Genomic DNA, 24,500 nt, shown 5'->3' with positions numbered 1-24,500 from the left:
TCAATAGACAAAAAACCTTTTCTACATTCTACTGTTGTGTTTTGGAATATTTCCACCATAATTCTCGAGAATGAAACACAAAAGAAATGAAGAGGACGAGAGTAATGGTATGACTGGTGGTGCCACAGTGGAGAAAGCGAAAAATAGCTAGGGAGGAATTGAAAAGGCCAATCTACAATTGATTTCAAAATGAGGAAGAAGCTAAAGATTCCCTATGATGAGTTGCAAAGTATTTTAAAAACCACTGATCCATGTTGGTAGCTAATCTTTGTGTTCTAATTAATTTCCTGAGCCAAACAATTGCGAGAGCATTTGTTTCTGTTCTCACTCTTATTCTTACAACAACTCACTCTAAAATATTGCTCTCACTTTTGCTTTACCACTCAAGGATGTTGTGGTGGGATGATAAAAATGCAAGTGATGAGCACCATATTTATACTACTAGAAATGCTCCAAAATTCAACAAAAATTGGCAAGTAATTAATGCTTTTACACTTAGCCTAATAGGGAGGGGGTGATAGGAGTAGAATTTTACCACCTTTAGTTGTAAATTTTTGACTAATTTAGCATTGTTAGAAGAGAAGGTGGTTGGTGTCATTTTTTAACACTTCCCCCTCAATAGCCACTCTCCCTCAGAGTAAGCCTTAAGGTCATATCAAGTTGTTTGCGTAACTTCTCAAACTTCGGTCCTCCAAGACCTTTTGTGAAAATGTCAGCAACTTGGTCATATGTCTTCACTTGTTCAAGTTGGATTTCACCTCGTAGAACCTTTTCTCGAACAAAGTGATAGTGTACCTCCACATGCTTAGTTCTAGCATGAAACACTGGATTTTCAGCTAGTCATATAGCTGACTGATTATCGCAACTTATCTTGACACCATAGTCAACAGGCTGATGCAAATCCTTTAGTAGTTGGGTAAGCCATACACATTCTCGTGTTGCCATTGCTGATGCTCGGTACTCTGCTTCCGTACTTGACAATGACACTGTTGGTTGTCTCTTACTACACCATGAAACTGCTCCAGAACCCAGGTTGAACACATAATTAGTAGTTGATTGACGTGTATCAAGATCTCCAACATAATCAACATCACAATATCCAGCAACTTCAAATTTTCTATCATTACGGAAAAGGATACCATAATCAATACTTCCTTTGACATACCTCAATATTCGCTATATAGCTTCCAGGTGAGGTTTCTTCGGTTTCTGCATGAACTGACTAATCATACTAACTGCATAGGTAATATCTGGTCGGGTTAGCGTGAGATAGATTAGACTTCCTACCAATTGTCTATACATTATCACGTCTTCTAACTCCTTGCCTATTGTCGAACATAGTTTTGCATTAACCTCCATTGGAGTTGAGATAGGCTTGCAGTCAAGCATTTCATATTTATCTAAAAGATCTTGGGCATATTTCTGTTGGCAGAGAAATATCCCATCATTGGTTCGCTCCACTTCTAGACCAAGAAAATGCTTCAGTTCTCCAAGTTCTTTCATCTGAAATCGAACTGAGAGATTTGCTTTTGTCTGTTGGATCTCCCATTCACCATCTCCAGTAATGATGAGATCATTAACATAAACAAGAACTATCGCCAACTTTTCATCTCGAGCTTTCACAAACAAACTTGAATCAGCTGGTGCAACTGAATAACCACTTTGTAGAAAGAATTCTGCTATTTTTCCATACCATGCTCGTGGTGCTTGCTTCAAACCGTAAAGCGCCTTCTTCAGCTTGCACACATAATTTGGATGAGATTGACTCTCGAACCCTTTACGGAGCAAAAGGGAACCCTGGTTGAGTATAGAAGGGATTATGTGAAATGCGTAACTCACTTGGAAAGGGTGCAGTGCTGGTGGGGACTTTTTGCCAGGTTTGAAGGATAACATTAAGAAAGAGTTGAGGATCTTAGGGCCTACAACACTTAAACAAACTGTGGGTTGAAAAGATAGATCAGAAGCTTAGGAGAAATTCTTGGTTGGGATGAAGTGCACCAAATTAAGGGGTGGATGGCACAACTTAATTTGCCCAAAGATGATGAATATGCATTGGAATAGAAAAGAAACGAACAGCACTCAAAACACCACACAAAATCAGCTTCAAGAAACCAAATCTTGATTTTCTGGTTGACTGATTACCCTCCAATGGCTTCACTCACCACCTTCGTGTAATGGAATATGCAACCCAAGGATTGACTACCTTGGGAATGCAGGATAAACTTTGAAGTTGTGTGACTAACAACTCAAAGAGATGAGTGTGTGACTAACACTCAGAGGCTCAAACAAACAAAGTTTGAAAGAAAAACAATTTGATGTTTTATTCTGAAAAAATCTGAAATCCTACGTTTACAAGGGTTAGGCCTCTTATTTATAAAGCTATGAGACCTTCTGAAAATAGCTAAGACTAATGTTTATGCAGCCAAACAATAATAACGGCTAAAAAGTATCACGTGGCTATCATGTGCACGTTTTAAAAACAGAAATCAGAAAAAAGAGTGCTTGATTCATCCTGCAGTACTATCCGCTGAACACCCGACCTTCAGCATCATTTCTTGGGCATCTTCTGTGATTGTCAAGAGGCATCTTGGACCATGGAAGTAAGGTCCATGTATAGAGATTCCAAACTACCCTTGGTGTCTCCTGGGATGCTCAAGTTGCCTCTGTGGAAGAGCTGCAAGGTATGCTGGTCAGCAGGTGGTGGCTGGCAGCTCTGTTTGTGCTGTTGGTCTTCTGTGCTGCTGTCTGTGCAGTCTAGTTTTTGTATGAACTTGCTTGGCTTCATCTTCATGCGCATCTTCCTCTAGTGTCATGCTTGAGCCATGTGTGCCTTGCATACTTGGTTCAACTCCCCCTTCTTGAGGAAGAATTGTCCTCAATTCTGTAGGTTCAATGTATGGTTTGAGATCACCTATGTTGAAGGTGTTTGAAACACTAACCTCTTCTGTGATCATGTGGTCTTGCTGTTCATAGTTGGTATTTCTTTTCTTTTATGAATTTCTGTCTTTAATAATCATATAAAATAAGGGATTCACATTAGCATCTCATTTAATTCTAAGTGCAAGGTGATTTTTGCTGTTCTGTGCACAAAATACAGATTCTTAAGAATCTGATTTTCTGTGATCAGGAGGTATTGCTGCATTCTGTTCTGTTCTTGTACATTTGTGTGTGTTTCTTCTTTTATAGATCATCATGAACGAAGAAGATAAGAGGTGGTTTCTTCAAGAGACCCTAGCTGCCATAGACCATAAGTTTGCAGAATTTACCTAGTAATTACACACAGCAATTGTCAATGCAATGGAACACACTCACCCAAGGAAGCAAGTCTGTAGCCCAATACATCCAAGAGTGGGAGAGGCTCTCTGTGCTTTGTGACATTAGGGATTCAGAGGACATGAGGGTAGGAAAATTCCTTGGAGGGCTGAGGGAAGACCTTAGGTTGAAGCTAGCTACCATTCCCCATTTGACAGTAGCCTTAGCTAGTGAAAATGCCTTGCTGTTATAACAATATTCAAAGAAAAGAGCTGCACAAACCAATGAATCATCTGTGCATAGAAGCAACCAGCAGCCTTTGAATATTAGGAATGTGATCACTACTGATTCCTCCACTAAAACCAGTAGCATTGAGCCCAAGAGCAAGAGTGTCACACCAATTAAGGATGTGGTTTGCTTTAAGTGTCATGGCCATGGGCATTTCAAAGTAAATTGTCCTAACAATAGAGCTTTCACCCTAGCTGAGTGGGATACTGGGATGAAATTAGGGGCAGGGACAGACCTAAAACCGTCCTTGTTAGCATCAATGGTAGGGAAGAAGAGAGGGGAACCATTACTAATGATGATGACCCTAATGGCACCTACATTCAGAGAGAGTCAGGGGTAGTTACACCCTATGTTTCTGATTTAGAATCAGAAAGGGAGCTTATATACCCTGAAGAAGAGAGGCAAAGGACCTTAGTGATTAGAAGAAGTTTACACACTACTCCTAAGGGAGGAAAGTCTGATCAAAGGGAGAATATCTTCCAAACTAAGTGTAGGGTGGGTGATAAACTTTGTGATCTAATCATAGATGGGGGTAGTGAGACCAATTGTGTGAGCTTAGACTTAGTACAAAAGCTGAAATTAAAGACCCAAGCACACCCTCACCCATACAAACTAAGGTGGTTAGATGACAAGTCCTTTGGTTCTGTAGGTAAGCAGTGTTTGATCACCTTAACCATAGGTTCATACCAAGATCAGGTCCTATGTGATGTCATAAACTTGAGTGCTTGCCATATTTTACTAGGTAGACCATGGCAATATGACAAGAGGGCTAATCATGATGGTTACACAAATATCTACACCTTTAGGCATGAAGGGAAGCTGAAGGATTTGATACCCTTACCCCCTCCCAAAGCTATACCTCCACCTAAGACCAAGCAACCTGTACACTTAACAAGTAGAAAAGGCTGTGTGCGAAAGAAGAAACCAGCAGGTCACTTTTGGTCTGAACTGTCCAAGGAAGCTGAACCTGTTATTAAAAGGTTTTCAGTTGCTGCTCCTGAATTTTCACTAATTGATCTTCCTGTTCTGTACAGATATAGCATTAATTCTCATAAGCAAGCTGAGTACCTCCGGAAAACCCACAAGCAAGTGCATGAGAAGATGATGAAAACAAAAGCAAGATACCAGCACAGAGCAAACAGGGGACTTTGTTGATATTGCATGGATTCAACTCAAGCAAAGAAGATTTCCTCACCTCAGGAAGCCTAAGTTAAAGCCCAAGGCTATGGGACCATTTCAGATAATTATTAAATATGGGAACAACTCAATAAGATTGAAAATAACAGACGGATTCGGCATACCTCCTACCTTCAAAGCAGGGGACTTAGCTCCTTACTTAGGGGATGCTGAATTGAGGACAATTCCTTCTAAAGAAGGGGGGAATGAACCAATTTTGGATGGTTCAATGATGACTCACATAAGCAACATGGATGAAGAGCCAGTCATAGAATCAGATTCAAGCATGAACACTAATTCAGCAACAGAAGAAGAGAACTCAGAACTCAAGGCAACCACACAGCAGAACCAGACGACAACTAGCAAGCAGCTGACCTTGCAGACCCTGCCCAGACCAACCAGGAAGGACTCAGTAGCCATGGAGGATGAAAATGGAATCTTAGTACATGGACCTTCATGCCTTGGCCCAAGGACATTGCTTTATATCATGGACAACCCACTGAAACTAGTGACGAAGGTCAGCCAGTCAGCAGGTAGCCCAGAACAGAACAGAGTTGCAGGCTTGTTCTGACCAGCAGACCTAGCAAGCCTTGGCCAGATCGTGTTTCCTGATATCTTGTACCACCAAAGGTAGGAATGGAATCTCTGCACTAGAATCTTTCTACCAGGACTCTTAGTGACCATTATCAAACCCTTTGAAGAGCACAAGAAAGTGAGGAGAAGGTCGCCTGATCAGCATCCTTCTGTCAAGATTTTAGAATTCTATACTTAGCTTGTTTTTTATGTTTTTAATGAGCACATGTTGTGCACGTGTTCCTTTATGACCGTTATTGTTAGTTTGTCGTGTCATTAGCCTTCTCATTGTATTTCCCTCGTCCCACACGTCTATAAATAGATGGCATTAGCCTTGTAATAAACAACTTTGAAATTTCAGAAAATCAAATTCATTGGATTTATTTCCTTTGTTTCTCCTTGAGTGTGTATGAACATCACCTTTTGCAACTGAAAGTAGTCTTTGGTTGTAATAAGGGAATTGTTGGCCTTGGAGGATCAAAACTCCTAGTCTTTCAATTCAAGAACTATCCGGTTACATTTGTTCTGTTTGTGTGAAGATAAGTCGCTGTTTGATTGTGTTTAGGGATTGTTGGCCATTACATTGCGTGAATTTGAATGCTGGTTTACATCTTCATATCACATTGAAGATTTCCTCCCCAAATTCAGTCCAAACCCCCAATGAAGTATGTCCTCAAACTCCCTCATAATCAAAATCAAAGGTGTGGTATCACCAAGCAATCCTTGAGATTTCAACAACACTAAGAAGAACCTACCCAACCTTCACAAGATAACCATCATCGTGAATAGTGACCAAATCCAGAGATGCTAGCTTTTGCTTAAAATTTCCCTAAGACTAAGATCAAGCAATACCAAGACAATACACCCACATCAGTGTAGCATTCCAATTCAACTAAAAACAGATAGATTGACTAAAATCGATATAAGATGCTACAATTACACATTGAACAAACATCACAAAGTGAAATCAACCACAAAGGTTTTCCACAATAAATAAGCTGGTTATTTTTCTACCTAACGGCTTCACTGAACAGTCTTCCACATCAAAAAAATAAAATAAAATGATACTACATCTGCCCTGTTATCAGAGATTCAGATCACACGCATACTGGAACAAACCAGTGTTTCCTTAGTAGTATGAACTTGCAATTTACTGAAACTGAAATTGACCAGACACTAGCTTTTCAATCTCAATTAGTTGGTTAGATAACATTGGAACAAACAAAACAATGAAATTAAAAAATATTTCAAGTCATTAAAATGTTAAGTATATCTCCAATCCAAATGTACAGCATCTACTTGGGCAACATACCTTCACGGCTTCAACAATCACCAGCCCTTTTGTAGGACAAATCACAAGCACCAAGGTTCTTTTTCTTCATGCTTTAGGCATATGTTCCTACTTCCTATAAAAGTTAAATCATGTTGTGAATAGGCTATGATATTTAGTGAAGAACAAGCAAAGACAAATGCACAAACAAACCACAAAAACAAAGCAACAACAACAATGAACAAAGACACAAACTTTATGAGATATCTATGGATATCTCCCCCTCAAACAGTGCTTACTTTCATCAATATATCAACATATATCAATGAGAAGCACAAGCTTTGAGAACACTCTCACAAAGCAAAAACTTCACCTTTAATGGTAGTCTCACACAATCCCTTCAATACAAAGAACTCTCTTGGTATTGAACCCTAGTTGCTTCTAGTGTATTAGACTCGCTCTCTTCCTCCTAATGAGGGTTTAAAACTCCCTTATATAGTCTATATCATGTTAGAGAACCCTAGCACAAAAGGCTTAAAAGCCCAAGCCAAAAAACCCGCACAGAGGAATGTCGAGTCTGGACCACCTGCTGCCTGCTCAACAGCTCAGACAAGCGGCAGTGACAGTAGGCTACTGTCTTTTGCATTGTTGATGCCTCGTTTGAGCCCTCCCCTCTAGAGCCTTGCCTCGTTCAAGGCACATGCAAAGGCCATTCTCATGCACTCCCTTCGGCCTTCATCCCTTGCCTTCATTAAAGCACACCAAGTCATCCACTTTTATCACTTCATCAAGTGATCCTCCATACCATTGCACACACAGCTTCACTCTCAAATGTGCATGCCATAGAGCAAGCTATCAGGACTCACCTCCATCAATGTGAGATTTGGGACTTGTCACAACAAATCACAATGGTCTAAGACAATAGTATTAAAGGACAACAGCAATAGTGTAATAAAAACAAATAATATCTACAAAAGAGCAAGAATAACAGAGTGAAGGTAAGAGTCAAACCACAAACAAAAACCACAAATTCCCCTTCTCAATTTCCAGTTGCGTTGTCTACATTTGAGTTCCATATCTTATATGCAAATTTATACTAGCAGTTTCCAAATGGTAACCTCAGAATTGAATAGATTGAAATTCATTTAAAATGCAATCACTATATAGTATAAACGTCACATTTGTAATTGAAATGTATTTCTTGTATGTCGTTTCAGCAAATGACGCGAGACAAGGACATTAATCCTAATTTGGTATAAATTCAAAATTAGCTTATGTGTGTCGTCACATACATAACACTAATAAATTAAAAAAAATTATCGAAATTAGATTATACTCCTCTCAAAACAAAATAAATTCACAATAATCAACAATAGAATTCATATTACATTTCATAGCTGCATCGAGAGAATACAGACCCAGAAGTATTTAAAACCTACAGATCTAAATACACAAACATGATAAATTGACAAAACTAAAATACTACCCTAATTGCATAACCTCCAATCAAAATCCAACACCAATTTCAATTCCAAATGCATGTCCATTCCAACGAAACCTCAAACCCTAATACATCAAATCAAACCTCTTAAGAGCTAGTGAACTTGGTAACAGCCTTTGTACCCTCAGATACAGCGTGCTTGGCCAATTCACCAGGAAGAACAAGTCTCACAGCAGTCTGAATCTCGCGAGAAGTAATGGTCGGCTTCTTGTTGTACCTTGCAAGTTTAGAAGATTCTTGTGCAAGCTTCTCAAAAATATCATTGATAAAGCTGTTCATGATACTCATGGCTTTGCTAGAGATTCCAATATCAGGATGAACTTGCTTCAAAACCTTAAAGATGTAGATCTTGTAGGTTTCGACGCTTTTCTTTGTTCTCTTTTTCTTCTTGTCTCCGGCCGCGGCCCCAGCTTCTTTGGGAAGCTTCTTGCCCGCTTTTGGCTTCTTCTCAGCCGGGGCTTTCTCGGCGGATGGTTTCTTCTCGGCCGGCTTCTTCTCGGCTTTTGGCGCCATCGTTACGAGGTTTTTTTTAAGAGAAAAGAAACGGATATTTTTCGAATGACAAGGGGGAGAGAGAGTGAGAGTTATTTGGATGAGGAAAAAGAAGAGGGCAGTCTCTATATAGGAAGGATAACTAGTTTCTAATTGGATAATATGAGTCGTCACGGATTGATGACGTGGATTTTTATTCCTTTTTGAAATTTGGAATACTGAAGAGCTTTTCTATTTTCCGCCTTTTCTTCGCGGTTTTAATTTGTTGGTGAAAAAATTAATTGATAATATCTCTAATTGTGCATAATTGAAAATTTTCTTTATTAAAAAGAATTAAATAAGGGGTTGTTTGCTTCGCACAAGGGAATCGGAATGGAATGAAGAAAGGGAATGAAGGAGAAAGGAATAGATTCCCCTAATTTAGCCTAGTCGTTTGGCTGTGTTTAGGAAACGGAATGAACTGCTCATTGATTCCCTTTGTGACTGTTTGGTTCAAGTTCAGGATTCAAATTATGAGTTTTTAAATTCTTTTATATTTTTTCCAAAAATAACTAATTATTATAAGATAAACTTGAAAAACTTATTTTTTTTTAAAAATATCATTAATATGTATCATCTTTTGTCTGTAATATGAAGAAAAAAAAACATAACTCTAAATAATATCTTTCTAGCTCCATTGATTACAATTAATAATAATAATAATAATAATAATAATAACAACAACAACAACAATAATAATAATAATAATAGTAGCGATAATAATATAAATAAAATTAATAACAATTTTTTTGAAAAAAAATAAAAATTACCAGTCGCACAAAAAGTGTGACTGTACCTAGGTCGAGTCGCACTTTTTGTGCGACTCGACCTAGGTACAATCGCACTTTTTGTGCGACTGGTATTTTTTTTTTATTTTTTTAAAAATTTCGAATTATGAAATTTTTGTTTAATTAATTTATTTTTTAAGTTATTGTTATTTAAATAAATGTTGTAATAAATTATTTTATTTTAATATAATATTATATTATGATAATGTTATTATAATAATTAGTTTTGAATTTAAATAATTCATTTGAATGTTTAATTATTTTTTAATATAATAATAATATATTAATTAAAATTTAGTTGTTAATTAATTTTTAATTTTTTATTAATAATTTTTTTATTAATTTAGTTGATAATAGTGTTATTAAGTCCGACAGGCAAATTCGTAATTTTAATTAGGGGTGGCGATAAAATGAAAAGAGTGATGAATTATAACAATACCCGTAAATCAAAGTTCAAATTTTAAGTGATGGGTAATGAAGTGGGGAATGAGAATGGAAAAGTCTTGGGGAGGGTGGGGAATGAGTGTGGGCCAATTTTGGGTAAACCCAAAAATAAAAAAGGGAAAAGGAAATGATAGAAAGTGGCAAACAAACAACAACAAAGAGAATTGGGTCTGTCCATTCCCTTTCCCTTTGATTATTACATCCAACAAACAGCCCCTAAGATTACACTTTACTTATATTTGAATTTATATATTAAGAATTAAATGCAAATTAAGAATGAAATATAAATAGCATTCAAAAAACAAATAAAACGTTAGACCTGGATCAAATCGGATATTTGGAATCCGAATACCTGATTTAATCCGGGTCGGATCCGAATACCCGGTATTATTGGACTTTTTAAATCCTTTTTATCTTTTTGCATTCAAACATGTGTTTTTCGATTGTTTTTTTTTCCTTTTAGAATATTTTTTAAACATATCACTTTAATACCTACGTATAGATAAACAAATTAAAATCACCGGTAATTCAAGTAACTTGAAATTGCATATGCATATTATATCAAACATCCTCAAAGTCATTATTTTCCAGAAGATTAAATAAAGTCGTTGTTTTTCCTTTTCTAAGTTTATGTGGATAGTTGTATCACCATTATTTTTCTATTCACTTTCCCATATCAAATATCAAATATCCTAAAGGTGAAGACTGAAGAGGCTGCCAGCGGTAATGGCCTAATGGGCAAAGATGAAGAGCAGAAGAGGGAATGAAGACTACAGATCAATTGATGAAAAGGACAGGAGGAAGAAGAGGCGCTGAAAATAAACAGAGAAGTCAAATTTGAGAAAATGAAGCATTCTAAGGGTTTTTACTTTTCTTAAATACCTAAAGCTAAGGTCTAGCAGGATAAATATGTAAAAAAAAACCGCAATACCAGGTACCCGGATTTACAAAAAAATGGTATCTGTATCCGACTTGAATATCTGATTTTAAAACCAGGTATCCGATTTGGATTATCCGATTTTTACTAACCGGTAAAATATCCGATTGTAAGAACTGGATACCGAATAATTCGGGCCGGGTTAAGCAAACCGGATTTTTTTAGTTTGGAGAGAAAGGGCTAGAGTTCTAGAAACATAAAGGAGAACTAAAAGGTTTTAGCTTAGTTGGAAAATCAAAAGATATGGAAAATTTTATAGGAATTTGGGTAATTAATGAAAAGTAGAGGCAACATAGAAACCCAAAGATGGATCTTCTACAATTATTACCTCTCTGAGGCACGCAGCTATAGAGAATTGAAAGACCTCACTTTTTTTAAGAAAGTTAAAGCTTGTCATTTAATGCACGATTTCAGACCAACGAAAGAGAGCCACGTGGAAATTAATAGTTCCCTCTACTCAAAAATCCAAAGGAATGTCCAAACATCAAATAACGGTATTATCACAAGGTCGCGCTTCCCATACGAGGTTTCTAATCTTCAATATTGCAAGTATTTTACTCTCAATTCATCTTCAAGGATATTTATTGAGAGCGAATTAATTATAAGAACATTCCTTCAAATTAATAGCATTTATTCGACAAGAAAATTTTCTACGTTAAGGATTTAGTCCTCACGCCGCAAACAAGTAATGGTTAGGGCTGAACAAAGTTTGGTCTAAACCGTAAACCAAACCGAGCCAAACCAAAATTTTAGTATTTGGTTTGGTCTACGGTTTAAATAGCCTAGTCTGGTTTCTTTCAAATTAAATTACGGTTTACGGTCTAATCTCGATTTTTTATGTTCTAGACCAGACCGGACGCAAACTATATTTAAAAAATTAAGTTGCTACCTAGATATTTCAAGATGTAGTTATTTTTATATAGTAATATATACTCGAATGATGTTGATGTTAACAACTAATTACAAATTATTATATTTATAGATCGTAGGTGTGAAATATTTGTATAAATACATGTATTAATTTGGACAAAAATATAAATAAAAAAAATCGTAGACCAAACTAGACCAGACTGTTGTAAAACGGTTTAGTCCGGTCTGAAAAATTTTCAGACTGGAATTTTTAGTTTGGTTTGATTTTAGTATTAGACTAGACCAAACCGAACCGTGTTCACCCATACTCATGGTATTAATTCTCCAAGCTAAAAGCCACTGTGCACTTGGGCAAAGATTTATCAGGCAACCACTTTAGATATTTACTGACTTAAGCATCAGAGAAGGTCCCCAAAATCACATTCCGAGCGAGCCCTTCTAACCTGTGTTTTCTGTGCATGACACATATTGACAACCAATGTGACTATATTGCAAGATTGGCTTGATAGCAAAACAAACCTTTAAACACCCAGCATTGATCTTCTTAAAGATAAAACCCTAAGAGCTAATCCAGTATTAGCTCACTAATTAATTGTATCCAGTCCTAGAAGGTCCACTTTATATATATATATATATATATATTTATATATATATATATATATATATATATATATATATATATATATATATATATATATATATATATATATATATATATATATATATATATATATATATATATATATATATATATATATATATATATATATATATATATATAGGAGGAATCCAATGAGAAGGATGTTGAAAATGAAAAGGGTAAGAAAGACTTTACGACCTTGATTTCACTAAAATATAAAAATATATGGTCACGATTGAGCCAAAAACACATAATTGTAAAAATAATTATGTTACACAGAAAAGTGACTATGACATAAATTTTTAAAATGTTCTTACTTTATAACATAGTATCCTTTTTTGTATTTATCGTGACAAAAAAAATTAAATAAAAATATTTTTCATCCTTCTTATTAGATCGGACGCACACATATATATATACACACACATATATATGTGTGTGTGTGTGTGTATATATATATATATATATATATATATAATTTTCAAATATATGTAATAATGAACATATTATGTACTAAAGATGAAGTAATAATTATTAAGATACGGTAATATGTCATTGTTACAAACTCAAAATTCAACTTCACCATTGCGTTTAGAACATATCAAAATTCTTGGGGTACCAAGTTTCATAGTTTTTAGAGTACGCTAAGTATTTTAATGCAAAAAGTGCATGAAATATCGTTTTTTTAATAAATTAATAAAATTCATGAAATTTACCCAAATTGTTCCTCAACTTTCAACATATAAAAACAATGATATTACTTTTCAAAATACATAGTTTTCGTGCCTATAATGTAACAATGACGACGTTGGTTTGTAATAATGATAATAAAATTAAAATCCAATGATATTATTTTCCTCTAAAACACTGAATATTACAACCCTAAAATGAATTATAATTAATGTCAAAATTTCATATTCAAATCCTACACATGTTCTATAAATTCCACAAGAAATCTAACATTTCAATCATTTACAAACATGTTCTTTTATCATGTACTTAAAATATATTAAGTACTTAAAATACTTGGGTGTTACACATGTAAGATTTGTAGAGGTTTTTGAGAGAAACTCTTAGAATGAGTTTGTGAATCTGTTGAAGTGAAAGGGGGTGTTCACATGATTTTGGAGACAGAATTTCTGGTTGTTTTGGCTCTTTATTCTTGCCTTTGTATAATTGTAATGATGCATAAGCTTTGGGTAGAATAAAATGAGTTTTTGGTAGAGCAATTTGCTTGAGTATATAGGTATACAAAGATTAAAAAAGGGGTAGAGGTGCACTTGTGGGATAGCTAGTTAAGGTTGGTTTGGGCTGGTTAAGGCTGTTTTTTAGATGATTTTTGTCCTCAATTTGATTTACTATGGTGTAAAAAAGGTGTATTTAAAATAGTTAAATTTAGATAACTTGTATTTCACGTTTAAAATCACTTATATACATGATTATGTATTAATTTCTCATAAGAGAATTTTCCTTCGATTTCATTTGATGATGTCATCGATAATTAAACAAACAAAAGAAGTAATTATATAATCAAGGGGCAAATTTAAACCCGGGCTTCTATGGTTCAAAAACCAGGTTATGAAAAAAAATCAAAAAAATTATGTACACATATTAAGAAAAAAAGGAAAAAAGCATATCAATGTCTTTAAAACACAAATTTGCATCTTAGAAACCCTATTAATCAAAAGGAAAAACTAATTTTAAAAAACACATATCAAAATTCAAGAATAACGGGTTTTGCTTTTCAGCCGTTGAAAAAGACGAATTACTCTTTTGGGAGAGCAAAAATTTCAATCTGTTGCCTGGTGCCGTCATGTCGGTGTCGTAACCTTTGCCAGTATATTACTCCATTGTCGAGTTGCTAGTGAGTAAGATCAAAGATAATTGAAGATTGACGAACTCACAAACTGTTCATAATCCATTGCTGCTTTGCTTTGCCTCTATTTAGCCATTCTTTTAAAAGTGAATTGTAGTACTCAATTGTCAATTGTGGTAACTGGTAAGTGTCTGTGTAATTGTAAGAGTATCATTGCTTTTTCTTTTTTAATGTACTTTTAAGAGTTTTTCATTTAATTTGGTTTTTTTTTTTTTTTTTATTATCTTTTAATATTCAATTTTCAATGATGTTGACATGTTGTCATGTTGCTTTTCGCTTTTTAATGTTTTGAATTTAGTTTTGTGCCATCTTTTATTTATTTTATTGTGAATTGTTTTCACTTTATATATTATTAAGTATAGGCATGTATTAGAATATTAATCAAGGGGAGAGTCCTTATAAATATATAGCTTTATCTATTTAGAAGGAAATTTTGCACGTATTTGCTCAAAAAGTAAGAAATGAAATTTGTAAGGAGATTAATGATTTAAAATTTTGTATAATAACTGATAAATTTTGAGGCATATCAAAAAAAGGAATTGATGGGCTATTGTCATAAGATTTGTTGATAAAAATGGATTTTTGCAAAAGGGATTCTTGGAGTTCATACACATTAAGACAAAGCCTCATAAACTCTTCATACATGTATTTCTTCTATTGTTTTATCTAACCATGAGTTGAATGTTTCAGATTTTAGAGGTAAGGGATATAATGGTGCCAGTAATATACGAGATTAATGGAATGGTTTGCAAGCACTTTTTATGAATGACAACCCCTATGCATATTATGTACATTGTCACGAACATCAATTGCAATTGGCTCTTATTGCCGCTACTAAAGAAGTATCTGATGTTTGATTTTTTTCAAAGATTTAATATTCATACTAAATACTGTTAGTTATTCTTCTAAGCGTCGTGATGAACTACAAGAAAAACAATTAGCCGAATTGGAGCGATTAATTGAAATTGAAGAAATCGTTATGAGTTCATGATTAAACCAAATTGGTACCTTGCAACGTCCAGGAGACATTGGATGGAGTTCCCATTACAAATAAGTTTGCAATTTGTTGAAGATGCTCAATGCAACCCGTTCAGTACTTGAAAAAATAGCCACTATGATCATCTCTCATACGCTCAACATGGAGACGCTAAATATGGTTTAAGAAAGTTGTTGGCATATGATTTTATCTTTATAATTCATATGATTTAAGAACTTATAAGTTTCATTGATTAACTCTGTCGAGCTTTACAATGTAAACTAGACATGTTGAATGCAATGGATGATTTACTTGCTGCTACGAAGAGAGCATCCAGGATTTTAGCGATGATGGTTGGGAAGGTTAAAGTGGCCTTATTTTGTGATCAACATAATATTCCTCTTTCTGAAATGAATATGTTGACAACCTGTTAGAATATATCACACATATATTCTTTGACTTTGTAATTATGGTATATAATCAAGTTTAGTAAGTATATATTTGTTAGCATAATCCTAGCCTAGAATAGAGCTAAGAGTTGCCGAATATATCTCGGTAGTTTTTGTATATTATTTCTGAAAAACTAAATGAATAGCAAGCATCATCTTCTTACATGGTATCATAGTACTCTACGATCCTCACGGCCCAAACTTCTTCTTCTTCCTCATCGTATTCATCTTCTTCCGCTGCAATACTTCATGGCCGACACTCCAAAATACCACCCTGCATTTGCCATCACAAATGTCAAATCACTTATTCCGATTACCTTGGACACCGCCGGAATGTATCACTCTTGGGCCGCCCTCTTCAAAGTTCTTTGTAGGGTTCACGACCTTACGAATCACATCATACCTCCAACTGACGCCACGGAGCTCAGTGCATATGAGAATTTGAAATCGGCAGACTTGGTCTATTGGAAACGTCTTGATGCTGCAGTCCTCAATTGGATCTACGGTTCCATTTCTCCTGACCTTCTCACTGCTATCCTTCTCAAAGATGATACTGCTCAAAGTGCTTGGGCTCGTCTCGAGTCTATGTTTCAAGATAACAAAGCATCCAGAGCGTCTCATCTCGAACAAGAACTCGCTGACCTTGATTTCGACAATTTCTCATCTATTGACGGTTATTGCAATCACATCAAATCCCTCGCTGATCGTCTTGCGAATGTTGATGCTCCGATTCCCGATACCCGTCTTATTCTTAAACTTACTGCCGGATTACCCGAAGCATACGCCGGTACGGTGGACTTCATCCAAAATCAGGAACCCTTGCCCTCCTTTGAATCATGCCGATCTCGTCTTAAATTAGCTGAGCGTACCATCAAAAATCGATTAGCCAAGGAAGGTGGCTCCCATGGCCGTTCACCCACTGCTCTCGTCTCTACCACCGGTAAGAACCACTCAGACTCCTCTGCTTCTCGTTACAACATGAATAGCAAGCAAAAGAAAAAGCCTTCCAAGCCTTTTAATAAGGCTGCTCAAAATTTTAGTGGGCCGGCCCAACAACAAAATAATTTCAATGGTCAACCTTGGTTATTTCAGCAAAGACCAAACTCCTAGTCTGCTCCTTGGGCTCAGTGGCAGGCCCAATGGCCCACTCCTCCCTGCCCATATCCAACACAGCCTTGGGCACCTAGGCCTACTGCTTCATCAAATGGGCCACGATCAAATGGGCCTGGTATCTTGGGTCCATCTCCACAATCCTACTGTGCCGAATCCAACCCCCACACACATTCAAGCCGCAATGCAAATGCTAGCTAACATCAACCGCACGGATCCGAATTATTATATGGACACTGGTGCAACATCTTATATGACGGCCGACCAAGGTATTCTCTCCACTTATGTCAATTCGAGCATTAAAAATCATAATATTGTTGTTGGTAATGGTAATTTAGTTCCAATTATTGGTCATGGTAGTGCTACTTTGCCTTATCCGTACCCTCCCTTCACCTTAAACCATGTTTTGCATGCTCCCAAAATAATAAAGAACTTAATTTCCGTACGAAAATTCACAACTGACAATATGGTTTCTATTTCTTTTGACCCTTATGGTTTTTCTGTGAATGATTTATAGACGGGAGCCCAACTAATGAGATGTGACAGTTCCAGTAACCTTTATCCAATCCTTTCTTCCAGTCAAGCCACCTCTCCAGTCAAACATTCAAATTTTACTGCTCTTTCTTCCGATCTTTGGCATAATCGATTAGGACACCCTGGCAATGTTGTACTTAGATCTTAACACGTTAAACTTCCTTTTTATAAATCAATGTCGCACACTATTTTTCCTTTCGATATTATTCACAGTGACCTTTGGACTTCTCCTATTATTAATTCATCTGGTCATTGTTATTATCTCTTATTTCTTGATGATTATAGCAAATTCTTATGGACTTATCCAATTTCAAAAAAATCACAGGTCAAACATCTTTTTCAATCTTTTCACAAAATTGTCCAAACGCAATTTGAACGCAATATTAAGACTTTTCAATGTGACAATGGCACTGAATATGTTAATGGTAATCTTAAAAATTTTTTTTGAAAACCAAGGCATGCTCTTTCGCCTCTCTTGTCCCCACACCTCTCCTCAAAATGGAAAAGCAGAACGCCACATTAAAACAGTAAACAATATAATTCGAACCCTTCTTGCTCATGCTTCATTGCCCCATTCCTTTTGGCATCATGCTCTAGCCATGGCTACCTACCTCCTCAACATTCTTCCCACCAAAATATTAAATTATAAATCTCCAACTCAAATTTTATACCAACGTAATCCCAATTATTCCGAATTACATATTTTTGGTTGTTTATGTTTTCCCCTTTTTCCTTCTACCACTATAAACAAATTGCAAGAACGTTCCACTCCCTGTGTCTACCTTGGCCCCGCGCCAAATCATCGTGGTTCACAGTGCTATAATTTAACAAATGGACAAATCATCATTTGTAGGCATGTGAAATTTATAGAAATCGAATTTCCTTTCTCAAAATATCACAAACCAATTTATGATGACTACAATTTCTTAGATACAAGTCCATTAAATCACCCTCCTGATTTGTACACAAATCAGCAAGCCCAGCCCACAGCCCCTATCTTCTCAAATGGGCCGCAGAATGCTCCACCCAACATCTCAACATCTCAATTGGGCTCCACTCTCACACCCTTTCAAATGGGCTCTCCTACCACTGAAGCCCAGCACACTCCTACCTTGCATCAACCCATGATTGAAAGCCCCATCCTCACTTCCTCACGACGTGAGGATCAATCCCAACTCTCGTCTACCACCTCCGGCAGGTCTGCTACCACCAGCAGTCAGGCCGCAATACCACCTTCTAACCCCGCTCCTCATCTTATGACCACCCGAGCTAAGGACGGCATTATAAAACCTAACCCCAAGTATTTTTCCAACCTCAACACAATTACCACTACATCCATATCTCCTATACCAAAGGACCCGGTTAGTGCTATTAATGACCCTAATTGGAAAAATGCAATGTTAGATGAAATTAATGCTCTTATTGATAATCATACATGGGATTTGGTTCCTCGGCCCCCTAATGTGAACGTCATACGCTCTATGTGGATTTTTCGTCATAAACGAAATTCCGATGGTTCTTTTGAGAGATACAAGGCTCGTCTCGTTGCTAATGGTAAGACTCAGCAGCCAGGTATTGATTGTGATGAGACTTTCAGTCCGGTTGTAAAACCGGCTACTATTCGTACTGTTCTAAGTATTGCTATTTCACATTCTTGGTCGATCCATCAGTTGGATGTTAAGAATGCTTTTTTGCATGGTTCTCTCAATGAAACAGTTTATATGCATCAGCCCATGGGTTTTCGCGACAAAAGTCGCCCTGACTATGTTTGTCTATTGCGAGGTTCTCTCTATGGTCTAAAACAGGCTCCACGAGCCTGGTATCAGCGGTTTGCAGATTTTGTCATCTCTATTGGATTTGCTAACAGTACCTCTGATAATTCTCTGTTTATTTATAGGCACAGATCTTATATTCTGCTTATATCATTATGCAGATCCCACTAAATACAGAAGTCTTGCTGGTGCTCTTCAATATCTGACTTTTACTAGACCAGATATCTCATATGTTGTTCAACAGGTTTGCCTTCATATGCATGATCCGCGCAATGCGCATATGGGAGCCCTGAAGCGTATCTTGCGTTACTTACAAGGTACTTTATCTTTTGGCTTGCATTTGTATAAGTCTTCTATTGACAACCTCGTAGCTTATACTGATGCGGATTGGGGGGGTTGCCCCGACACTAGAAGATCTACTTCGGGTTATTGTGTGTTTTTGGGTGACAATTTGATCTTCTGGTCTTCTAAACGGCAGCCTACTATATCTAAATCAAGTGCAGAGGCCGAATATCGCGGGGTTGCTAACGTAGTATCTGATTCTTGTTGGCTTAGAAATTTATTGCTTGAGCTTCATTTTCCTATTCATAAAGCGACTATTGTTTATGTGATAATGTGAGTGCCATCTACCTCTCTGGCAATCCCGTACAACATCAACGTACAAAACATATTGAGATGGATATTTATTTCGTACGAGAAAAGGTCGCTAAAGGCGAAGTACGAGTGTTACATGTTCCTTCTCGTTATCAAATTGCAGACATTTTTACGAAGGGTCTTCCACGGATTTTGTTTGATGACTTCCGTACCAGTCTAAGCATCCGTAATGCTCTCGCTACGACTGCGGGGGAGTGTTAGAATATATCACACATATATTCTTTGACTTTGTAATTATGGTATATAATCAAGTTTAGTAAGTATATATCTGTTAGCATAATCCTAGCCTAGAATAGAGCTAAGAGTTGCCGAATATATCTCGGTAGTTTTTGTATATTATTTCTGAAAAACTAAATGAATAGCAAGCATCATCTTCTTACACAACCTGACATCATTCGATCTTGCCATAAAAAGGTTATTGTAACAGTGGAGTATTGCTATAGAGTGTATATAGTTACGGTCGTAGTGGATCAACAACTACAAAAACTAAATAATCGTCTTGATGAGCAAACAACAGAGTTGCTTATTTTAAGTTCATCTTTGAATCCTAAAGATAACTCTAAGCATTTTAATGCGAAAAAAATATGTCGTCTTGCAAAGAAATACTACTCTATAGAATTTTTCGTGTTTGATGAAAAAGATTGGATGAATGAACTTGAATTATATAATCGTGATGTTCCTCGCCACGTTGAGATGAAGAATTTGAATACCATTTCTAATTTGCGTCGAAGTTTGTCAGAAAATAGAAGGTTTGTTTTCTACCCTTTGGTTGATAGATTGATTCGTCTTATATTGAATCTTACGGTTGATACAATAACTACTGAACATGCTTTTTCCGCTATGAAAAGTGCCAAGACTTCTCTACGAAACATGATGGAAGATGAGTTTCTTCTTGATTATTTAACCATATATATAAAAAAAACAAAGTGCTGAAAAATTTAAAATCAACTCAATCATAGACGACTTTAAATCAATGAAAGTTAGTAGAGCTTAATTTCAATGATTCATAAATATTTTATTGATGGATGTTTTTTAATTATTGGTTTTCTTTTTGAAATTATGTTATGTAATCATAATTTCTAAAATGAAAATAATAAAATGAGTTATGCAGTCCACATTATTATATATTGGCCCACGTGATGATTTCTTCCTTGCCCCTGATATTTTCTACTATTATGGTATTATATTAATTAAATTCATTTAGATGGATCATTTCCAAAATTTTGGATGAGTAAGGTCTTGTGTTGGTTTTTAGTAGGAATCTACCAATTCAATGCGAATGCAACTCACTAAATGCTCTAATGACTAAATAAAATGCAATAATTATCCTAACAACTTTTTAAAATGACATAAAGAAAGTATTGTCATTTAAATACAAGACCAAAATTTAAATATATAAATCTAAGAACCATAATTAAAATAAGGAAACAATAAATTTGAAAACATAATTTCTAGTCAAACATTCTTCCAAACAAAATTAGTCAAGATACTAGTAGCTCCCCAATTTAGTACACTAGCAAATGAGAAAATAAAAACAAAGAAATTAAACCACTCATGAATTTTATGAAGTTAAAATAACAAAGCCTTATTTTATATATATTCACCATTCAATATTAAACATCAATCCTTTATTAAGACCTAGTATTTCTTTCCTTTCCTTTTTTTAGTTATGTATGTCCTCTCGTGGCTTAGTTTCAATTTTAATGTGTGTTGTAAGCTGCGGGTGTTTATTAGGCGCATTGTGTATCACTAACCCTTCTCTTTGTAGGAATCTATCTTTTGAGGGATAATTTGAATTTCTGCATTTCTCCTTGCTCACTTCTTTGGAGGGGGGCACGAATATGATTTGACCGCTCCCCTTCTCCCCCGACTCTGACCTATGCGAGATACTATGTTGCTGATTATGATTATGACTTATTAAGACCTAATCACAAGACGGCTTACAAGGCTAAAGTAACAATCGACAAAAGAGGATATAACCCAAATCTGATAACGTCATAACCAAACTAAATATCGCCCACTTCTAACGACACATGGAAAATTTAACTTCTCAAGACCACAAACAAAATAGAAGCAAAACCATGGTGCACCAGCAAAGGTCCAAATGAAACTACTAATCCTCAGGACCCTAAATACTACTTGAACATCGATGCAATAACACTAATATGCACCGGAAAAGAGATTTCAATCAATTCTCAGAAGTATCCTTTCAGCTTGAGCATTAGAAGCAAAATAACTTTATCAACCATCATATATTCGTGATTAAGTTAGAAATGATAGAAGTGGTAAGATCAAAGAATGTATCATCACGAATCCACAATTGGTCAAATTCCCGTCATCTTGCCTTGAAACCAAATGATATACTGGCCTTAATCTTACTTGCGCTGATATTTGCCCTTTTTTCAGTTTCACCAACCATAAATTATCTACCCCGCATAAAAAGGGTCCAAAAAAGAACAGGGATCAATATTGATTATTAAATAATCACCAAGTAGCACTTGCACAAAGGATAATGAAAACAGGAATTGAATGAATTACCTAATCAATTACTAAGAGGCAGAAAACTCTTTCAAGTCACCTCAAAAATCAAGGAGAGGTAAGAAAGCCAGCGAGTAAAATGGAAGAACGAAACCCAAAATCTCAGTTTCTATGGCACTCGTAATTCAATCAACTCAATTGTTATGCGACAGCAAAAGCAAAGATCGAAAAATAATAACGGAAAACAATAATGATTCAAACAAAACAATAAAGATAATTACACCAAGAAATTTAACGTCGTTCACTATCAACGTAATTACATCCACCGACACCGAGAATAAAATTTTCACTATAAACTGGGAGATTATAAGATGAACGAGAAACCACAACAATGGTTGTCCAAACTTTTTCTCTCTTAGTTTTCCTCACTTTATGTTGCATGCATTGCAGCATACCCTAATTCTAATTACAAGAGGAGTTTATATAGTATGCCACATAATAAAAGGAAATTAGTTTAACAATTACAAAAAAAACCGGCCTAAAAACTAAATAACCATGAAAAAGAACATGGAAAAAAACCACTTCACGCATTATCTGCATGAAGTCCGTGCCTCGCGCAGATTTCCGCAACACACGCCCAACAATCTGCCCAAGATAAAACGTTCTACGCGCCCCACGTCAAACTCCGCACCCTGCGCATCTAGCATTTTTGACCCATACTTGATTCATCTTACACCGGTTCTTAGACTCAATTCAAGTCACAAAATCCCAACAAATAATAGCCACAAAACAGATTAGGAGTACATATACTAGATGATATCAAAAGAATTTAGGTTATTGTGGAATCTAGTTAAATCAAAATGAATACTCATGGATGAAAATTGAAAACCACATGATGAAAAACAGCCTGTTAAATTGCAACCAAACTTTTTTTTTCTGAGATTTATTTATTGAGAAAACCTAATCAATTTAATTCTCTGTTAATCGTTTCATTTTGATCTTACAAATCCATCCAATCAATTCCTGTTAAATTTCGTCATCAACAAACATTCAAACCCTAACCATCAGAAATTAATACTAATACTTCTATTAAATATTTGTCGTTAAATAAATATTAGATGGTCAATCTTCAAGATGCAGATATGAGATACCTAAATCATTGGCAGATCGTGCAAACAATCAATCATCCAAGAACGAAAAAATAAAATCCATCAAACAGAATCGATTTAAGAAAATTATTTTGATCATTCTTACTGTAAAACCTTCCACAAACCTACCAAACTATAAACCTAAACATAAATCCTCCAGGATATTAGAAACGATGTAACACAAAATCCTCCATTTTTTAATCAAATTTCCATAAAACTGTTTACAAACCCTAAACCATCGAAATCAACAAATCTAAGAACTAGTAAACTTCGTAACAGCCTTGGTACCCTCAGACACAGCGTGCTTAGCCAATTCACCGGGGAGAACAAGTCGCACAGCAGTCTGGATCTCCCGAGAAGTAATGGTCGGCTTCTTATTGTACCTTGCAAGTTTAGAAGATTCTTGTGCAAGCTTTTCAAAAATGTCATTGATGAAGCTGTTCATGATGCTCATGGCTTTGCTGGAGATTCCGATATCAGGATGAACTTGTTTCAAAACCTTAAAGATGTAAATCTTGTAGGTTTCAACGCTCTTCTTTGTTCTTTTCTTCTTCTTGTCTCCGGCAGCGGCTCCGCCTTCTTTCGGAAGCTTCTTGCCGGCTTTTGGCTTTTTCTCGGCCGGTGCTTTTTCGGCGGCGGGCTTCTTCTCTGCGGGTTTCTTCTCCGCTTTTGGTGCCATTTTAATAGTTTGTAAGGAGAGAGAAAGTGAGACTTTTTATCAAGTTTGTTGAGAAAGGGTCAGGATGCAAATATGCGATGAAATAAAGAGGTTGAAAGGATATGTATATATATAAAGGATGAAACTAGATTGTTATTGGTTGATGTGGTTCTACACGGATCCGTGACGTGGTGGAAATTTGTTCATTGGATTGATTTTTTAAGAAAGTTTTAATTGACGGTCCTTAAAGTAAGATAAACGTGAGGACAGATTTTCTAGCGAAAGAGTTTTTGACTTAGGAAATTTGGTTTTGGTGGGAAATTTGAAAACTTCTTATGTATGTTTCAAAATTTTGGATTTGATATTTTTGTATGCGACTAAAGCCTAATGAAGTTGAGTAGAGTTTTTCAAATTTTGGGGTGTTTTGATAAACTATTATATTTGATAATTTTAGTTTGTTTTGACAAATAAAAAAGGTGAGGTTTCAGATAGTCAAAATAAAATTTTAATATTTGATAACTTAATTGGTTAAAACAGATATAAATTATCTATTTTTCAACAATGTTCAAAATCAA

The 24,500-nt window shown here is 35.7% G+C and overlaps 3 protein-coding genes across 3 annotated transcripts; 1 reads left to right on the top strand and 2 right to left on the bottom strand.

Annotated features, from left to right (window-relative positions):
* Positions 1–7,889: 7,889 nt before the first annotated feature.
* Positions 7,890–8,657, bottom strand: LOC130827246 (histone H2B-like). Its single transcript, XM_057692912.1, has one exon. The coding sequence runs from the start codon at positions 8,571–8,573 to the stop codon at positions 8,148–8,150; it is 426 nt and encodes a 141-aa protein (XP_057548895.1). The 5' UTR covers positions 8,574–8,657; the 3' UTR covers positions 7,890–8,147.
* Positions 8,658–15,409: 6,752 nt separating this feature from the next.
* Positions 15,410–16,681, top strand: LOC130826542 (uncharacterized). Its single transcript, XM_057692123.1, has 2 exons — positions 15,410–15,540; positions 15,718–16,681. The coding sequence occupies exons 1-2, from the start codon at positions 15,410–15,412 to the stop codon at positions 16,679–16,681; spliced, it is 1,095 nt and encodes a 364-aa protein (XP_057548106.1).
* Positions 16,682–23,340: 6,659 nt separating this feature from the next.
* Positions 23,341–24,033, bottom strand: LOC130827247 (histone H2B). The gene has a single exon (XM_057692913.1). It carries the CDS (start codon positions 23,944–23,946, stop codon positions 23,521–23,523), a length of 426 nt encoding a protein of 141 aa, XP_057548896.1. The 5' UTR covers positions 23,947–24,033; the 3' UTR covers positions 23,341–23,520.
* Between the last annotated feature and the right edge of the window lie 467 nt (positions 24,034–24,500).

This window comes from Amaranthus tricolor, chromosome 11 (assembly GCF_026212465.1).
Source record: "Amaranthus tricolor cultivar Red isolate AtriRed21 chromosome 11, ASM2621246v1, whole genome shotgun sequence".
NCBI classification, from domain to species: Eukaryota; Viridiplantae; Streptophyta; class Magnoliopsida; order Caryophyllales; family Amaranthaceae; genus Amaranthus; species Amaranthus tricolor.
Note: the sequence above shows the minus strand (reverse complement) of the source record. Positions and strands in the feature narration are given on the sequence as shown.

What these genes read in the sequence shown, in the direction of transcription:
- LOC130827246 (XM_057692912.1), bottom strand. Translation starts at nt 8,573, where the DNA reads ATGGCGCCAAAAGCCGAGAAGAAGCCGGCCGAGAAGAAACCATCCGCC.
- LOC130827247 (XM_057692913.1), bottom strand. Translation starts at nt 23,946, where the DNA reads ATGGCACCAAAAGCGGAGAAGAAACCCGCAGAGAAGAAGCCCGCCGCC.
- LOC130826542 (XM_057692123.1), top strand. Translation starts at nt 15,410, where the DNA reads ATGTTGAATGCAATGGATGATTTACTTGCTGCTACGAAGAGAGCATCC. An exon ending in CCTCTTTCTGAAATGAATAT is followed by an intron (nt 15,541 to 15,717) that starts GTTGACAACCTG and finishes CTAAATGAATAG; the next exon opens with CAAGCATCATCTTCTTACAT.